The sequence below is a fragment of the Dinoponera quadriceps genome, unplaced genomic scaffold (genome assembly GCF_001313825.1).
Source record: "Dinoponera quadriceps isolate SergipeBrazil2010 unplaced genomic scaffold, ASM131382v1 scaffold3289, whole genome shotgun sequence".
Classification (NCBI taxonomy): Eukaryota; Metazoa; Arthropoda; class Insecta; order Hymenoptera; family Formicidae; genus Dinoponera; species Dinoponera quadriceps.
Window position 1 is genome coordinate 2175665 of NW_014558238.1, and position 17175 is coordinate 2192839.

General features: G+C 40.1%; 4 protein-coding genes across 6 annotated transcripts; 3 read left to right on the forward strand and 1 right to left on the reverse strand.

Moving 5' to 3' along the window:
- Window positions 1-161: 161 nt before the first annotated feature.
- LOC106749805 (pheromone-binding protein Gp-9-like) lies at window positions 162-1185 on the forward strand. The gene is made up of 5 exons (XM_014629655.1): window positions 162-272; window positions 366-465; window positions 647-762; window positions 843-957; window positions 1058-1185. Exons 1-5 carry the CDS (start codon window positions 231-233, stop codon window positions 1153-1155), a joined length of 471 nt encoding a protein of 156 aa, XP_014485141.1. The 5' UTR covers window positions 162-230; the 3' UTR covers window positions 1156-1185.
- Window positions 1186-1398: 213 nt separating this feature from the next.
- LOC106749803 (tankyrase) lies at window positions 1399-9117 on the forward strand. Of its 3 annotated transcripts, none has more exons than XM_014629647.1 (12): window positions 1399-2715; window positions 3096-3298; window positions 3369-3694; window positions 3768-4021; window positions 4091-4424; window positions 4490-4620; window positions 4681-4915; window positions 4989-5374; window positions 5466-5894; window positions 6023-6558; window positions 6701-7050; window positions 7144-9117. In XM_014629647.1, the coding sequence occupies exons 1-12, from the start codon at window positions 2520-2522 to the stop codon at window positions 7376-7378; spliced, it is 3615 nt and encodes a 1204-aa protein (XP_014485133.1). In that variant the 5' UTR covers window positions 1399-2519; the 3' UTR covers window positions 7379-9117. The 3 variants fall into 3 exon arrangements, with proteins under 3 accessions (XP_014485133.1, XP_014485135.1, XP_014485136.1); XM_014629649.1 differs by having other exon boundaries at window positions 3402-3694; XM_014629650.1 differs by lacking the exon at window positions 6701-7050 and having other exon boundaries at window positions 7144-7260.
- Window positions 9118-11606: 2489 nt separating this feature from the next.
- On the forward strand, window positions 11607-14841 carry LOC106749786 (aldose reductase-like). Its single transcript, XM_014629606.1, has 5 exons — window positions 11607-11924; window positions 13382-13861; window positions 14037-14243; window positions 14358-14506; window positions 14646-14841. The coding sequence occupies exons 1-5, from the start codon at window positions 11847-11849 to the stop codon at window positions 14686-14688; spliced, it is 957 nt and encodes a 318-aa protein (XP_014485092.1). The 5' UTR covers window positions 11607-11846; the 3' UTR covers window positions 14689-14841.
- A 77-nt stretch (window positions 14842-14918) lies between these two features.
- On the reverse strand, window positions 14919-16999 carry LOC106749691. Its single transcript, XM_014629379.1, has 4 exons — window positions 16984-16999; window positions 16545-16867; window positions 16054-16374; window positions 14919-15280 (listed from the first exon to the last, which is right to left on the reverse strand). Exons 1-4 carry the CDS (start codon window positions 16997-16999, stop codon window positions 14945-14947), a joined length of 996 nt encoding a protein of 331 aa, XP_014484865.1. The 3' UTR covers window positions 14919-14944.
- Between the last annotated feature and the right edge of the window lie 176 nt (window positions 17000-17175).

Below are 17175 nucleotides of genomic sequence, written 5' to 3' on the forward strand. Positions count from 1 at the left end.
TATATATATATATATATATATATATACGAGGTATGCTTTGTGTGTTTATATATATATGACATAACAGCATCACGTTCCCGTCACACTGAACGTATTTATACGACTCGTAATCTTTAACCTTTACATTTCATATCTGTAGACTACGTATAAAAGCACGATGCGTTCTCTCAAGAGACGCGGTTCTATACACACGGTTCAGTTCAGCAGCGGAAGAATATAATCTTAGCAAGATGAAAGTGCTCGCGTTTTGCGCCTGTAGTTTAGCACTTGCTGTAAGTATTTTTCGTTCATCTCTATCAATAACAAATTATATGATATACACACGTATTATATATATGAAATGAAACTGCGCATATATGTCACAGTCTTTCAGTTCAGCTGGAACTACAGGTGAAAGATTGAAACAGGCGCTTTCTAATGAGGATAGTTTCGACACTTGTATGAGCGAAAATAATATGACTACACGTAAGATACAATTATATCCCTCCTAGTTTTCTGCACTTTTCCAACGATCATTTATATGGTGCGTGAATTAATTATCGATAAAAATCTAGCAGAGCATTAAGAAAATATCAGAGGAGTACTTTTGTGTTAAAACTAAAAACCTTGGTGTAAAATGCGTGCTCTGTTATTTGTTTTTTTCCAGTGGACTTTTACACCAAGTCCGAGATAATAGATAACGAGTATGCAAAGCCCGGAAACGAAGAAAAGAGAAGACAAAATGGTTGCACTTTGGAGTGCCTATTGAGAGAGGAGGGTTTAGTAAGCTTTTATATATAACATGTAAGAAATACAAACTCAGAGTTGTAAATAACGAATATTTCTTCTTTCCGTTTGATCAGATGGTAGGATCGGAAATTAAGGAGCATAAAGTTCACGCTGAAATAAGTAGAAAGATGGATGGCAATCCTAAAGAAGCAAAAGCACACAAGATCGCACGTGATTGCATAAGAGAAGGTGAGTAAGAGAAAGAAAGATATTATAAACATAAAATTTCATCATATATTTTTATGTATGCGCTTCTCGACACATTTCTATAATTTATATTTGTTTTTAGTAAGCGGTATTACGCAGGAATGCGAAAAAGGCTTTTCTCTATTTGTCTGTATCGTAAAAGCGACACATAAAGCAACGAAGCATGATGAACATGAATAAATTGAACCTTTATATATATATATATATATATATATATGTATATATATATATATATATGTATGTATGTATGTATGTATATGTATACACATATGTATGTATGTGTGTGTGTGTGCGCGTGTACATATAAATGTATATATGTATATGTGTATCTATATATCTATATATAATCGTGTAAACGCATACGTATCCTATTGCACGAATGAGTGGCGCCGGTTTAAAAAGTGCATCGGAAACACNCTCGAATATGTTATAATAGAATATTACATCTTGTCTAACTGTTTTTCTCTATATAATTATCCGATAAAGTACTTTCATTTTCAACCCAGTAAACACCAAGTAACATCAATGTCACTTGTTTAGTGGGAATCTAGTAAGATATATATTACATATAAATAATAATGATACAACATATTTGTAACATTCATAAAATAAAATTAATAGTGAAATCTTTATACAACAAAAAAATTACTTTCGCGCTATGTAAAATGTAAATTCACATATGTTATATATCCACTATATTATTGCGTCGACTTTTCCCTCCTTATCAAACATACATGCTTAAAGAGGCGAAAAACCAAGAATAAAATTGAATGTTTTTAATTATAAAAAATTATATCAAATTCACTCGGGTCACCTTTTGACAAGTAACTAAAAAAATTCATCGAAATTGAACCACTTTAATCCTTCTTTCCTAAGCTGCCGTTAAATTTGTACAATATAGACGTTTTTATATGTTTTTTCGACGTCTTTCTAAATGCCGTTCTTTTCTTGTTATAAACTTTCAAGCCGCACTATGAAAGGATGTTACCTGAGTTACTTTTTTGTTGCTGAAAAGTTACTCTTCAAATTTGACAAAAAGATGTTTGTCGTCACTACTTCAGTTCCTGGATGGCGGCATTGAAACTATTCATCTACATCAGATAGATGGAAATCGTGATATGTTAGTTGGAGCGACTATACGCAGGCTGGTCTAACATGTTCTTATGGAAATGCACAATTTCGAGCTTTGCGTCTCTTATTTTTACTCGATATCAGCTCTAATTTGTAATATTTCGAGAAAAGAATCGATCGATTGATCGAGAAGAAAGATGAAGCACATTCGAGCAGTCGGTGACGAAGCTCCGTCGATAAACAGCTTTTACCCAACGCTATCCCGCAGCCGTCCGAAGGTTTCTCATCAGAGACGCGGAATGTCACCACTGTAGCCCCACCGTCTTCCCTAGCAACCCATTCTTCCGTCCGTCCGTCCTGCAACTAGCTTGCGCGCAACTCGTGCTGTGACTGCGTGAAATGTGTACGTTTATTCTAAATACGTTCGAATCGTCGGATAGCGCGACGGCGTGAAAATGGCGGTGTGAAAAAAAATGGCAGGACGCAGGTCGACGCTGGCAGACTCGCTGCCGGGCACGGGCGGCGGCGGTAGCGGCGATCCGCTCCGTGAACTTTTCGAGGCTTGCAAAACCGGCGATCTCGCCAAGGTGAAGGCATTGGTCACCCCGAAGACGGTCAACGCCCGCGACACCGCTGGACGCAAGTCTACCCCTCTGCATTTTGCAGCTGGTGAGTTTCCCCTGCTCGATGCTTTCGCGCAACACGCTGGAGCACAATTGGTAAGCAGGACGGTAAACTCGAGCGAACGCTTTCTTCCGATTGCAGCTGTGTATCGATTCATAGTCAGCTGATCGTGTTGCCGATTAGAAGGAAGTATATTGGCTCCATGAGAAAATCAAGCCTTTTTGAATACTTTTTCTTTACAGTATTGTTGCGATGATTTTCCTTCGTTGACGATGCAAACGGAGGGATCATTCAGACATATACTTCTCGTTGACAATGTGTGTAACATTTATCGTCCTTATTGCTGATGTGAATAAAATTGTTTTCACAATTACCTACGTATTCATATACTTGTAAATATGCTCACATATATTCATGTGTCGTAGGATACGGTAGAAAGGAGGTTGTAGAATTTCTCTTATCCGCCGGTGCTTCGATTCAAGCCCGCGACGACGGTGGTCTACATCCGCTGCACAATGCATGTTCCTTCGGGCATTCCGACGTCGTGAGATTACTCCTGGAAGCAGGAGCGAACCCAAACACAAGAGACAATTGGAACTACACACCTCTGCACGAGGCAGCCATCAAGGTTCGCATTATATGCGATATGCCGCGATATTGTTTACCAAGATATCTAACTTTCGTATCGTACTTGGCAGGGTAAAATAGACGTGTGTATTGCTCTGCTACAGCATGGGGCAGATGTAAACATTAGGAATACAGAAGGAAAGACTGCGTTAGAACTGGCTGATCCCGCCACTAAGCCGGTTCTAACGGGAGAGTATAGGAAGGACGAGCTCTTGGAAGCCGCTCGATCCGGAAACGAGGAACGACTGTTGCAGCTGTTGAATCCGCTAAATGTCAATTGTCACGCTAGTGACGGGAGGAGATCGACGCCTCTTCACCTAGCGGCTGGATATAACAGATCCAGGGTTGTGCAGATCCTTCTTCAGAACGGCGCGGACGTGCACGCGAAGGACAAAGGGTTCGATCGTAGTTATTCTATAAGATTTCGTGAGCGAAGTTCACGTATGAATAAAGTAAAATGCTGCTTTCAGAGGTCTCGTGCCACTTCACAATGCCTGTTCGTACGGCCATTTCGAAGTGACTGAGGCGCTTTTGAAGCACGGCGCCGCCGTTAATGCCAGTGACCTTTGGACCTTTACTCCGTTGCACGAAGCTGCGAGTAAATCCAGAGCGGAGGTTTGTTCTTTGCTGTTGAGCGAAGGTGCGGACCCGATGCAATTGAACTGCCATAGTAAAAGCGCCATCGACGTAGCACCGACGCTCGAATTACAAGAAAGACTAGCCTGTGAGTTCTGTTCGACTTATCGTAACTCATCCATCATTCATTCATTCGTACAACGCGTACGAATTACAGACGAATACAAGGGTCACTGCCTGTTGGACGCCTGCAGGCAAGCGGATCTTACAAAGTTGAAGAAATATCTGTCTCAAGAAGTGGTCAACTTCAAACATCCTTACACCGGGGACACGCCGTTGCACTGCGCAGTGGCGTCACCTTATCCGAAGAGGAAGCAAGTTGTCGAGGCCTTGGTCAGAAAGAATGCTGCCATGAACGAGAAGAATAAGGACTTTCTGACGCCGCTTCACGTAGCGACCGATCATTCGCATTACGATGCGATGGACATATTACTTCGACATAACGCGAAGGTCAACGCGCTGGACGGCTTGGGCCAGACCGCACTGCACAGGTACGCTCGCTTCGCTGGAAGGAAGGCGGTTTATAATGTTCAAACGATATGCTGCGCTTAATTAGGTGCGTCAGAGAGGATAACGTGCAGGCCTGCCGGATACTTTTGCTGTACAACGTCGATCCTTCGATAGTGTCGCTTCAAGGATACACCGCGGCACAAATCGCCGCCGAAAACGTGCTCAAGATTTTGCAAGGTAAGTGTTGCTTGGCCAGGGTTTGTTCAACTCAACGACAGAGGAAACTTTTCGCGGCAGATCCGCCGAGCGGTGGTGCCGCGGACGACGCAGAGGCGCAACTACTGGAGGCGAGCAAGTCGGGAGACCTCGCCGCAGTGGAGAGAATTTTGCAAGCCAATCCACACGCCGTGAATTGCCGCGATTTGGACGGAAGGCATTCGACTCCGCTACACTTTGCAGCGGGCTTCAACAGAGTGCCGGTTGTCGAGTATCTATTGGCACACGGCGCGGATGTACATGCCAAAGATAAAGGGTATGGCAACATTTATCCGATAAATTCCAAATGTCATTCAACTGCCGAGCTAACACAGCGAATTCTTATTCAGCGGCTTGGTTCCTCTTCACAACGCTTGCTCGTACGGACACTACGAAGTTACGGAATTATTGGTGAAGCACGGTGCATCGGTAAACGTTGCCGATTTATGGAAATTTACGCCGCTTCACGAGGCTGCCGCCAAGGGCAAGTATGAAATAGTTCGATTACTTTTGAGACACGGAGCGGATGCCACCAAGAAGAATCGAGATGGCGCAACCCCGTTGGATTTAGTGAGAGACGGTGACCAGGACGTAGCGGATTTGCTGCGTGGAAATAGCGCTCTGCTCGACGCAGCGAAGAAAGGAAACTTGGCCAGAGTCCAGAGATTGGTTACGCAAGACAACATTAACTGCCGGGATGCGCAAGGGCGCAACAGTACTCCGTTACATTTAGCTGGTAACTCGCCTCTTATAATCTTTCATGTCGAAATCATTTCGCAGAATCTGACCGATTCTGTTGTACAATACTGACAATGTGTGTCACACAGCGGGCTACAACAACTTGGAAGTAGCTGAATTCTTACTCGAACGCGGGGCGGATGTAAACGCGCAAGACAAGGGCGGCCTCATCCCTCTGCACAACGCGTCGAGTTACGGTCACTTGGACATTGCAGCCTTGCTCATTAAATACAACACCGTGGTGAATGCGACGGACAAATGGGGATTTACGCCACTTCACGAAGCCGCGCAGAAAGGCCGAACGCAGCTGTGCGCTCTTTTGCTCGCGCACGGCGCCGATCCTTTCCTGAAAAATCAGGAAGGGCAGAGTCCGGTGGATCTAGCCAGTGCGGACGATGTAAGGTGTTTACTGCAAGACGCTATGGCTTCCCAACAAGTCGTCCCGTCGGTACCGTCCGGTAACATGATGAATAACGGCAGTTCCGTCACCGTTAGCAGACCGCCTAGTATCGTATCCGGTAAGAGGAATTTGTCGAAAAACGATTGAAAATCTGTGTGAAATTGGTAGTACGACAGACGTGTATTCACGTAATTGCTACATTGCCCGATTACTACAATTATTATTTTTTTTTTTTCCATCGATTAGTTCCAGTCACACCGCCACCGCCTCTCACTCAGGAAACGGTCATTATGCCGTCCGGCGCAGCTATGATTCTGTGTGTACCATTGGCACGTCCGACGTCGTGCCTGAGTCCGATGCCACCGAGTGAGCAGCCGTGTCCCCCCGAGAAAGAACCCAAAGAACTGTGTAAGGAACACGCTTCCATCACCACTGTTGCCGGCTTCTTGCAGAGTCTCGGTCTGGAACACTTGCTCGAATTGTTCGAACGCGAACAAATCACATTGGATATACTGGCGGAAATGGGTCACGAGGATTTGAAACAGGTCGGAGTGTCGGCTTACGGTTACAGGCACAAACTGATCAAAGGTATGGACAAGCTGTTGAACACGGCGGCGGGCTCTCTCTGGCAACCCTCTGTAAATCCTGGCACACTGCTGGTGGACTTGCTAGCCGAAGATAAAGAATTTCTAGCTGTTGAAGAGGAAATGCAGAGCACTATCAGACAACACAGAGACAACGGCCATTCCGGTGGTATCTTCTCTCGATACAATATAGTCAGAGTACGTAATTGACACGAATAGTCGAATATTCTCAACAATTTTCTCTCTCTCTCTATTCCTTCTCGCGGTTTTCCCTTTCGCGCCTTCTTATATATTTACACACAGAGATTACTCAATTAAAAAAAAAAAAATTGTTGCGTAGATACAGAAGGTTCAGAACCGTAAGTTGTGGGAGCGTTACGCTCACAGGAGGCAAGAAGTGGCCGAGGAAGTCGGCGCCGCCGCTCCAGCTTCTCCCAGTACAGGACTCAGAAATACTCCCAGCTCGGCAGTGCCGCAAGCGAACGAGAGAATGCTGTTTCACGGTAGCCCGTTCATCAATGCTATCGTACAGAAAGGCTTCGATGAACGGCACGCGTATATCGGTGGAATGTTCGGTGCTGGTATATATTTCGCGGAACACAGTAGCAAGAGCAATCAATATGTTTATGGTATATGCGGCGGCACCGGATGTCCCGCTCACAAAGACAGAAGCTGTTACATTTGTCATAGGTGAGTGAGCGAATGAGTGAGAGAGAGAAATCGTGTCACCAGTATGCGATACGATATGTGTGAAAAGGATAAGTATTTTTCTTTAATTTTTAGGCACCTGTTACTGTGTAGAGTTACACTCGGCAAATCGTTTCTACAATTCTCAGCGATGAAAATGGCACACGCGCCTCCCGGGCACCATAGCGTAATGGGCAAACCGTCGCAAGGTGGCTTGGTATTCCCCGAGTACGTCGTCTACAGAGGCGAACAAGCATATCCCGAATATCTCATCACGTATCAGATTGCAAGACCGCAGCAAGAAACCAACGAAGGTGTCGAGGAACGGTGATCGGTGGAAGAGCCGGCAGCGGGTCCTGCGGCAAGATTGCGTAGTCTCTGTTGCTGTCAAAGACCGAGGGCATGCGGCGCACTGTCGCGTACGTAAAGAGCGCTCCGAATTCAAGTCTAACACTAGTTCTTCCATTTTTATTAATTGAAAGAATCTGGCAAAAATAACACGTAGTCAAGAGAGGAACGTAAGATATTTCATTCCGAGACAGACAGACAGAGAGAAAGCATTATTTATTCGGCGCTTTTTGGGATAAATCTTCTCACGCGAGCGAGCGAGAGAGAGAGAGAGAGAGAGAGAGAGAGAGAGAGAGAGAGAGAGAGNTTCGATATATCCCAACAATGTACTTGTGAAGAAAAAGAAATAGCCGCTGTAACGCCTTATTTTCAACATTTGTGATCCGTTGTAATATTCGAGAGATCATTTAATCCAATCGTCAAATCGACCCTTTACGGTGAATGTACATTGATCAAGATGTAAATATCGATACATGATTGCAGTACATCTCTTACATCACACTTGATGTCGATTAGTGTGTTCGTAGAGTTAGTCAGTATTAAAGAATGTATCGTAATGTACTCTTGTAGATTTGTATAACAAAAATTAATTTATATTAACACGCGTTACGATGGTTTAATGTGGGCGGATGGACACAGCGATACGTTCGATCGAACCATTTAAGATGTAGTATAATTTGCTCGACGTCTATAACACGATCTGCTAGCTTGTATAAATAAAATTTATCTATTTGACACACACACGCACACGCACGCACGCACGCATAAAAGTTTCTTTTTTACAAGATAATATCCCTGTGTTATCTACTTGCTATAAAATTTATTTGCATCGCGTGGTTGTAAATCTGCTCAGATCCAAAAAAATTTGGATAAATTACACGCAGAGTATTATTCTATTTATATAATTAAAAAATTACAAATTATATATATATATATATATGAAATCATTTATATAAAATGTATCTTGCATTTCAGACTCAACTTGCGATGCATATAAATTTATAGTCACGATAACCAAGTATTGTAATGTAATGTAAATTATTATCAGCTTTTGTATTTCGTAAGTATAATCAATGGGGTTCGTGTTCAACACTGTACAGTCCTTTTTTTCATTTTTAACAAGATAATATAATGATTTTATCAACCTGTTTTTGCGGAAAAAGAAGAAATGTTACGCAATTAGTTCAAAAAATGAGATCAACGATTAATTTATAAACAAAATTTATGAATTACGTAAATTAAGTAAATTATCTCGGGGCATACCGTTCGAAGTTTTTCCTAAGCGAAATTGAAAGCAAACATGCTCTTTGATCTCAATATGCGCTCTCAAATCATTATCATGATTTATCAAATACAAAACTATACATCTCATAAACATACAAAGAGAGAAAGAATATCGCGCGAATGCATAAAAGAGAAAAGGATAACGGAAGATTTGTTACATGACGTAATTTCGCTGCTGCAGTCTCGACAGTTATGGTGGCGCGTTTATGAAAATACAGTTCATTTCTCAAAACAAAGCGTTACTCCGATCAACTACTGATATCCGAATGATTTTTGCGCTGTTGTATCCGCTCCATTATTAATATTACAATATCTTTTTGTAAAGCAGATAATATGCAGTATGATGAGCTGGTACGAAAGCGCGTACCATTGTGTTCTAATTGTACAAGAGAACAAGAGACTTGTAAGCAAAAACAATGGACTTTCTTTAATTGTTAATGCACGAGTATGTATTTTTTCAACTCCTGTCTTTGTCGCGAGCGACGTTCCTGAAAACTTACCAGAGAGAACAAGCGTGCTATGCGGAGAACAAGATTATAACGACATGAAAATATGTGAATTTATCTCATGAGTTTATCGCGAAATGTTATTACGATGGTCAACATTATTTGAAAATGCTTCTAAAACTTTGCAACAGATTCTCCGCTGGAAAAGTTCAGTGAGATACCTGCGTCATACCTGTGCATTCAATACCGCATATTTGTTATAAACGATGAGATAACTGTTTATCTCATGTAATATATTATGTGAAAGACCTGCTTTCCAGATGTTAATTTAAAAATTATACTATTACTTATATAATATTTTGGTTTTTCTTTTTTAAGCAATTCGCAGCAATCATAGCAATTCGCAGAATTATAAAATATGCAGATAAACATATTAATCGCAACGTAATATTGCTTGGTTTATAAAAGCAACAGGAAACAAGTCATAACTTGGTACAATCCCCTCTGAAACGTTCCCACGGCGGCATTCACTCGACCCTTGGTCTATTCAATTACAGCTATTGCGACGTTGCGACAAATTTCAAGGTCTGGGCCAAGTCTACGGGTTTTTTCCGGTCTGAGTTTGATACAGCGTACAATCATATACAACACTTGCAAAAAATAATTTGTCACACTTCATATTGTAAAAAAAAAATATATATATATATATATATATATATGGGACTCAAATCGCTAAACCATAGGATCCCATATGAATTTTTTCAACGATCGATATTTACGTGCTTATTGTTTTTATATAAGGTATTTTTTTACTCTCGATATTGCATTTCGTGAAGAATCTTATGAGACAAAAAAAGTAGTCTTGAATATTCTGAGCACAACATGGTTCCCCTAAATATATTGATTAACGTAGTATGGTTATTTCAAAAAGCATCTCAGACGGCACTATCTTTTAAAAAAATATCCTACTTTCATGTTAACACGTCTGTTTGCGCCGTTTGAAACGTTATACAATATTTATACTCTTGATAAACGAGTTCTCGAAACGTTTTATCGCGTATCACTATGTTAGCTCACTGTTACTTTTATAAACGTCAGGGGAGTAATTAGTGCCGGCCGTATCAGCGATTAGAGGTTACTTTAGAAAAATAAAGGATGTAGTTACCTATGCAAATAACAGCCCAAACAACACACAATATCTTATGGACGTTCTTTAGGACATCGGGACGTTCTCTGGACATTCTCAAGACATCCCGATTTGTTTGCATCCATTTATACCTTACAGAAATATCACGCTAATTATTCGATCGACTTTCTCGAGATTAACAAGATATAGAGCTGCTCTTACGCTCGCATTTCGTTGCGTGCAAATTATTTTCTCCGCGGGAAAGCTCTTTCCTTGATAATTATTTTAAACTCGCGGAATTTACGTGTGATTTCATCTAATAGCCAGAGTTATGCGATTTCGATATTCGCTACCAATTTGCTAAAGATATCTATAGTACAAGTAACATGAACTATAGATTTTCAGTACTGGCAGTGAATATCGAAACATAATAAATGTATAGATGAAAGATACACTGGCAATAAACGCGATAAATATTCCATCAACGATTTTTGAACATGTATTGCTCTTTTCGATGCTTCATTAGATAAGCATATAAGCGTGAATAAACCTTTGTTCCTCTACAGTTACATATCAAGGGCTCAATTCATCGCTCTGACCCGAACGATCGCTGTAACTTTCCATGATGCGAAATTAGACTATAAACGACCTATTCGGCTATTCCCCAGTCACTGTTGCTGACCAGTGATACATCATTAAAACACCTCACATATATCATACATTGTGGTACTTTATCATTGCGCGAGTTGCGAAATGCGGATATTAAGCTGTGACACGTATTTCCATGGATTAGTCTAGGGACTTTCAATATTAATCGATTCCGATATTCATTGCCAGTACTGTAAATCTATTGTTACGTACACAATAGCTTGAACTTTCTTTTCATAAAGAAAGTATCTCTAAAAGTAGGGACATCTGATTGGCTTGCACATTTAAGCCACTTACGGGTCTATAGATTTTCAACACCGTCAGCGAATATTGCAATACGATTGGTCGTAAATATCCACACGGATTAAAGGTTGCAGTACTATATTTTTTAGATTAATTTTGCAACATATCCAATGGGAGAATTTGTTTCATAGTAATTCCCAAGAGATGTGCTTTATACTTAGGATTGGACACGCAAAATACATTGCGAAAATCATCGAAAATTATGTTAAGCCAGCGGCACGCGATGCTTATGTTAGATTGTTGCAGAATGGAAATACTGCGTTCTAATTGGTGCAATTTCAAAAATGGATGACAATACACCAATCAAGAGGCAGTATTTCCATTCAGCAAACAATCTAACACAAGCATTGTGTGCCGCTGGCTTTACAATCGAGGCTGTGCGCGAGATGTGTCGCGAAAGTTCAGGCGAGGCAAACTTGGAGCCTCTTTATGCAAGTAGCGACGTATGAAGCTTAATAGAACACTATCTTGTCTGTTCGCGAGAAATTCAAAACACCCGATTAGAATTTTGGTGGGGGTGGCTATAAGAGAGAATCTCGGCGTACTTCGGCCGGCATTCACAGTCAACATTGAGCGAGAGCTTGCTGGAGAAGAGTCTTCGCAAGTATTTGATATCGGTGAAACCTGTGTGTAGCGTTAATATAATGTCGAGTCTAACAGCACCGATGTTCAAGTTTTACAATGGCAACGAAGTACCGGCTTTTGGTCTGGGCACATGGAAGGTTAGACTTTTCAACGTTGATCTCTCTCGGGTCTATTATTAGAATATCACCTTGTTTCTTTTCTCGCTGTGTCATTCTGCGTCTTTGTCAAATACGATGCTTACACAGAATCGAAAGCATTCAAAGGTCAATATTTGACCCCATATTTGGTTCTAGCTGCCTCACACATTCTTCGATTGAATAATTTATAAATTAAATTAACAATCATCGTTTATTTTTCTCCCCAGACAGCATGCAATATTTATAAAATATTAAAAAAAATTTTTTTTAAATATAGATGTTAAATATTTTGTTAGTATTCTGATGTCCGAGAAAATCAGGTATGATAAATATTTTTCATAAATATTCTCGAATCTAAATGTTTTAAAAATCAAATATTTTCGAATACATTATTCTTATCATAATTGATTTTCCCGGACATTAGAATATTTACAAAATATTTAATATCAGTATTTTTTTACTATTTTATATATATTTTATAAATATTGTGTGTTGATCCATCTATTTCAATATCCAATCTGATAATATATCAAAGTGTGATGGAAAAAAAAAAAACTATTTCTGTCTTCCCTTCTTCTCTATGTGGATCAATATAGGTGACTTTGCGAACTACATGTTATTTCGTCTGTACTTTCGTATCAAATGGACACCCACATATACACATTCGAGAAATTTGAAGAAAGAGAGAGGGAAACTGAAAAAATACCAAATATGCAGAGCTAAAAATGACTTTCATCAAACTCGAAGCTAATTGTTGAATAATGACAAAAAAGTTTCCAACACACTAATTTTCAGTTGTTCCGTAATTTGTTGTTCAACGATAATCGGGAATTTTATCATTTCTATCTGTGTTGGCAAGATAGAGCACACTTGACCGACAGCCGTTTTAAAACGTCGATTAGATAGATTCAAAGTCACCTGAAAAAGGAAAACAACTTGAACGCTCGCAAAGTTTTTATTATTTCGATCGGAACTCATTGCATAACCGCTTCGCTGAATTAATACGTAAGCCTCGTATGAATAACAAATCGCGTGTCAGATTAAAAATTAATGAAAAAATATACCGTTTTCACCTATCTTGTAAGTACAAAACCAAGTTTAAGCAAAAGTTTAACTAAACACTTCGTATTTTCCATAAACAACATAAATTATATATTCATTATGATCGCGTTATCGCTTTCGGCGAGTAAGTAATAGAATATTCCAACCGGGATTACCTCTGTCTATTCTAATGAGATATGGGAGATAACGAACATGCTATTGTTTTCAATAAACTCTAGGCTACATTCTAGGCGATGGCCTAGAAACAAGAAGAATGCAAAAAATGAACAAATAGAAAGAATTTCACAAGCAATCTCTAGTTATCGTTTATGCATATGATACTTGGGGGATATTGTGGGGATACTTTTGTGAAAGACGTTTCGAAAGACCAAATTTTCATATCGACTTTATTTCAGTCTAAACCAGGTGAAGTCACCCAAGCTGTCAAAGATGCTATTGATATCGGCTACAGACATATCGATTGCGCATATATTTATGGCAACGAAAAGGAAATCGGGGCTGCTATACAAACAAAAGTAAAGGAGAATGTCGTAAAGAGAGAGGATCTATTCGTAACTAGCAAACTGTGGAATACTTTCCACAGACCTGATCTGGTCGAACCAGCCATCAAGCGGACGCTGGCTGATCTTGGTCTTGATTACCTAGATCTCTACTTGATACACTGGCCAGTTGGATTTAAAGAGGGCGATGATGTTTTTCCCAAAAATGCCGATGGTAGTACCACTCTGAGCGATGTAGATTATGTCGATACTTGGAAGGCAATGGAGGCTGTACTATCCAAGGGATTGACGAAAAACATTGGGATCAGTAATTTTAATTCTGAGCAAATTACGAGACTGCTCGAAAATACGACTGTGAAACCTGTTACGAATCAGGTAGGTTAAGAGTATGCGAGCAGCGCGGTTGTTGAGAAAGACGCTGTCAACGAAAAGAATTCATAATTCAATATGCGCTATCACTTACACTATCTATTTTATCATTATTCAATATATAACAACATATATGCAAAAAAGAAAGGTGTTGTTGGTTCAACTATATTTTCTTGTATAGATCGAATGTCATCCGTATCTAACGCAAAAGGAACTGTCAAACTTTTGCAAGGAGAAGGGCATTCTTATTACAGCCTACAGTCCACTCGGATCACCAGACAGACCATGGGCCAAGCCGGACGATCCGAAACTGCTGGAAGATGAAACATTATCTCAGATTGCCATAAAATATGGCAAGACACCTGCGCAGATACTCTTACGTTATCAGGTATATTAGAGCATTGTCAGCTCCCCTTCTCGAACATCTGGTCGTTGATAATCGTCAACGATTCCTCTGTGAATATAGTGGAGTCAATCAAGTTCAAAGTAATTATCTTTTTAGTTGGAACGTGATCACATAGTGATACCAAAATCAGTCACAAAGTCTCGAATTCTTGAAAACAGCAAAATATTCGACTTTAAATTAAAATCCGAAGACGTCGAATATATCGACACTTTCCATCGTAATGGAAGAATGTGTCCCTTGACTGGGTGAGTCTTGCTTATTATTATTACCTGTAAAAGTGATATTCGAAGTGATATTCGATCAGAGAGAGAGAGAGAGAGAGAGAAAGAAAATATTCTGTGGTCACACGATGTAATACGCTAATGATTTTGTCTTTATTTTCAGTTCGGAAGCCAGCCCTTATCACCCGTTCAACATTCCATTTTAAGCGAAGTAAAAACAAAATTGGGATCACAGGTGGTTGATATAACACACGCATTTCTTTGGTTAAAATATATATATATTTTTTAATAGTCAGTCGCCTACAAAATTACCGTATAAGTGAGCATTAAAAACAATAAATTAAAAACCTTTTTCTTTCTTTGGCACAAGTTAAAAAAATTAAAAGTACTTGATAGCGCGTGAAAATAAAGATTATGTACTGTGTGTATTTTGCCATTTTAACATGTTGAGGTATTAAATCATCAGGTTGATTCCTCGCTGTTTTCGCTACAGGTGTAACATTCGCAAAATTCTTTGTCGCTAATACCATCATGTTCCATGTCCGGTACTACCAAACGTAGCGTCTCTGAAGCCGCGGTAGCAGAGATGGTCAACGATGGAACGCTGCAATTTGCACACAGTGCAGTCGATAAGATGTTGCGCTTTTCTTCACAGACCAATTTGCGAGCAGCAAAACACGCGTTGCATATGCATTCACCGGTGTTATTGTCGCATGAATGGTGTTTGAGAGACACATCTGAAAATGTATGCGAAAATACTCGAGCATTAACTTGTGCAACGATTTTTAGATCCACATATTATTTTATATTAACAATCCGATTGATACTTTATAATGAAAGAGTCTATACATTCGTACATATAATATTACACAATATATAATCAGTATATCATTGAATACGATGGCAGTATCTTACTGAAATGCACTAGAAATTCTCTCTCAATTGATTCTGATCAATATTTCAGTAAAGATTCAGTTTTCAATTAAATTCGTAACAGTAAGTTCAATAAAGTTTCGCGATATTTCTAAAGATTTTTATTACTTTTCAACGGTATAATTTCACTTTCCCAATATTTCACAGTATTACACAAAATTTCAGAAGGAAAATTATGATTCATTTTGAAATATGTTTAGTAATTTTTCCAAAACTTTCATCGATTTCATATTTTCAGCAAAGTATTTTTGCATCAGAATACTCTTCCTACAATTTCTTATTGCGATAAAAATAGGTAAAATAGGTGCCTGAAGTACATGCCTATCTTTTTTGAGATAGATCGAGATTCGCGATGAGCCGTCATCGATTTCCGGATTGAAGCAGGAGAATGTTGGAAAGCAAATTTGCAGCAACGACAATCGAGCGCTTTTGTCGTTGGACACGCGCAACCATGGATGTAATGCGATGGACATAAATTTTCACACAAATTCAGCAAGCGACGAAACGATTTCATCGACCTTTGTTCGCGACCTGTGTCCTTCGATGTATCAGTCGTCTAAATCGAACGTATATCACGTCCTTTTTTTTTCGCTTACTCGTCTATCAAAGTATATTTTATAGTGTGACTTTCAGCGAACGGCAAAACTTTCATTCACCTTTTCGTTATCGCGTTGAAATTTTTTACAAGGTAGAAATTGTCTCATCTGTCGTCTGTACGTGGTTTCTTTGTTCTCCAGCTCTTTGATGCAACTTTTCAAGTTGAGCTCCTCTTCGGCAAGCTGACGAATCTTCTTCAGACATATCAGATCTTCCGAATGAATGGAACGCAGGCTGGATGTACTACTCAGACGGTGCCTCAGTGCTCGCAGTTTCTCCTCCGTCTCTTTGTTGGCCAGTTCCAGAGACTCCAACTCCATGGTGGTTTCTTCCAGCTTTACATCCGCATCTATAATCTTATCCTAATACCGATGAAATAACTTGGTCAATCTATTTACCCTATTTTGATGATTTTCGAAAGGACTTGTCGGCCAATTTGCGACGCGCGCGCGAAGAGTACGCGCTAAAAAAAAAGCTGGTCACACGACAAGATACGTTACCAGGATCGTTGAATGTCAATGTCGTGCCGTACATGCAACTGTGCCATTTCCAGGCGGTGGTCGTTGACAGCGTCATTTAATCGGGCGAGCAGTCCGTCGACAGGATCCGGTATATCCACGATCTGTCGTACTATGCGGTATGCTGTGTCACGGCCTGCTCCCTCGTCGGCCATTTTCCACATATTGCACGTTATCAGAGCCGGGATGGAACGTTCCATCATAGCGACCTTGTCTCTGAGATGCTTGTGACGATCGATCAGGTCGCATCGACGTTCCTCAATTTCCGACGCGACATTTGCCAGTGGCGAGTCTTTTTTTTTATACAAGGGAAAAAATGAGTCGTATAATGTAAAATCTCAGTCGAAATCACACATATCTGAGGTGTGAAGACGCACGAATGGCACGAATAGAAGATTAGCACATCTAATCTACTATTCGTCTTGCAACCGAACGAGCGAACAGGTTACTCACTAATTTTGGCTGACATTTTGACCGTTCTCTCCGGCACGTCTCTTGAATACAAAGGAATAAAATTGTATCGCGCGCATTAGAGATTCGCGATGTTAAACATTTCTGAATTTTGAGTACGAAAGAGTGATCGGCTTTGACGGTGGTCAAAGTAGAACGTTCGCTCCGATCGATGGTTTACAATCGAAATGTAAT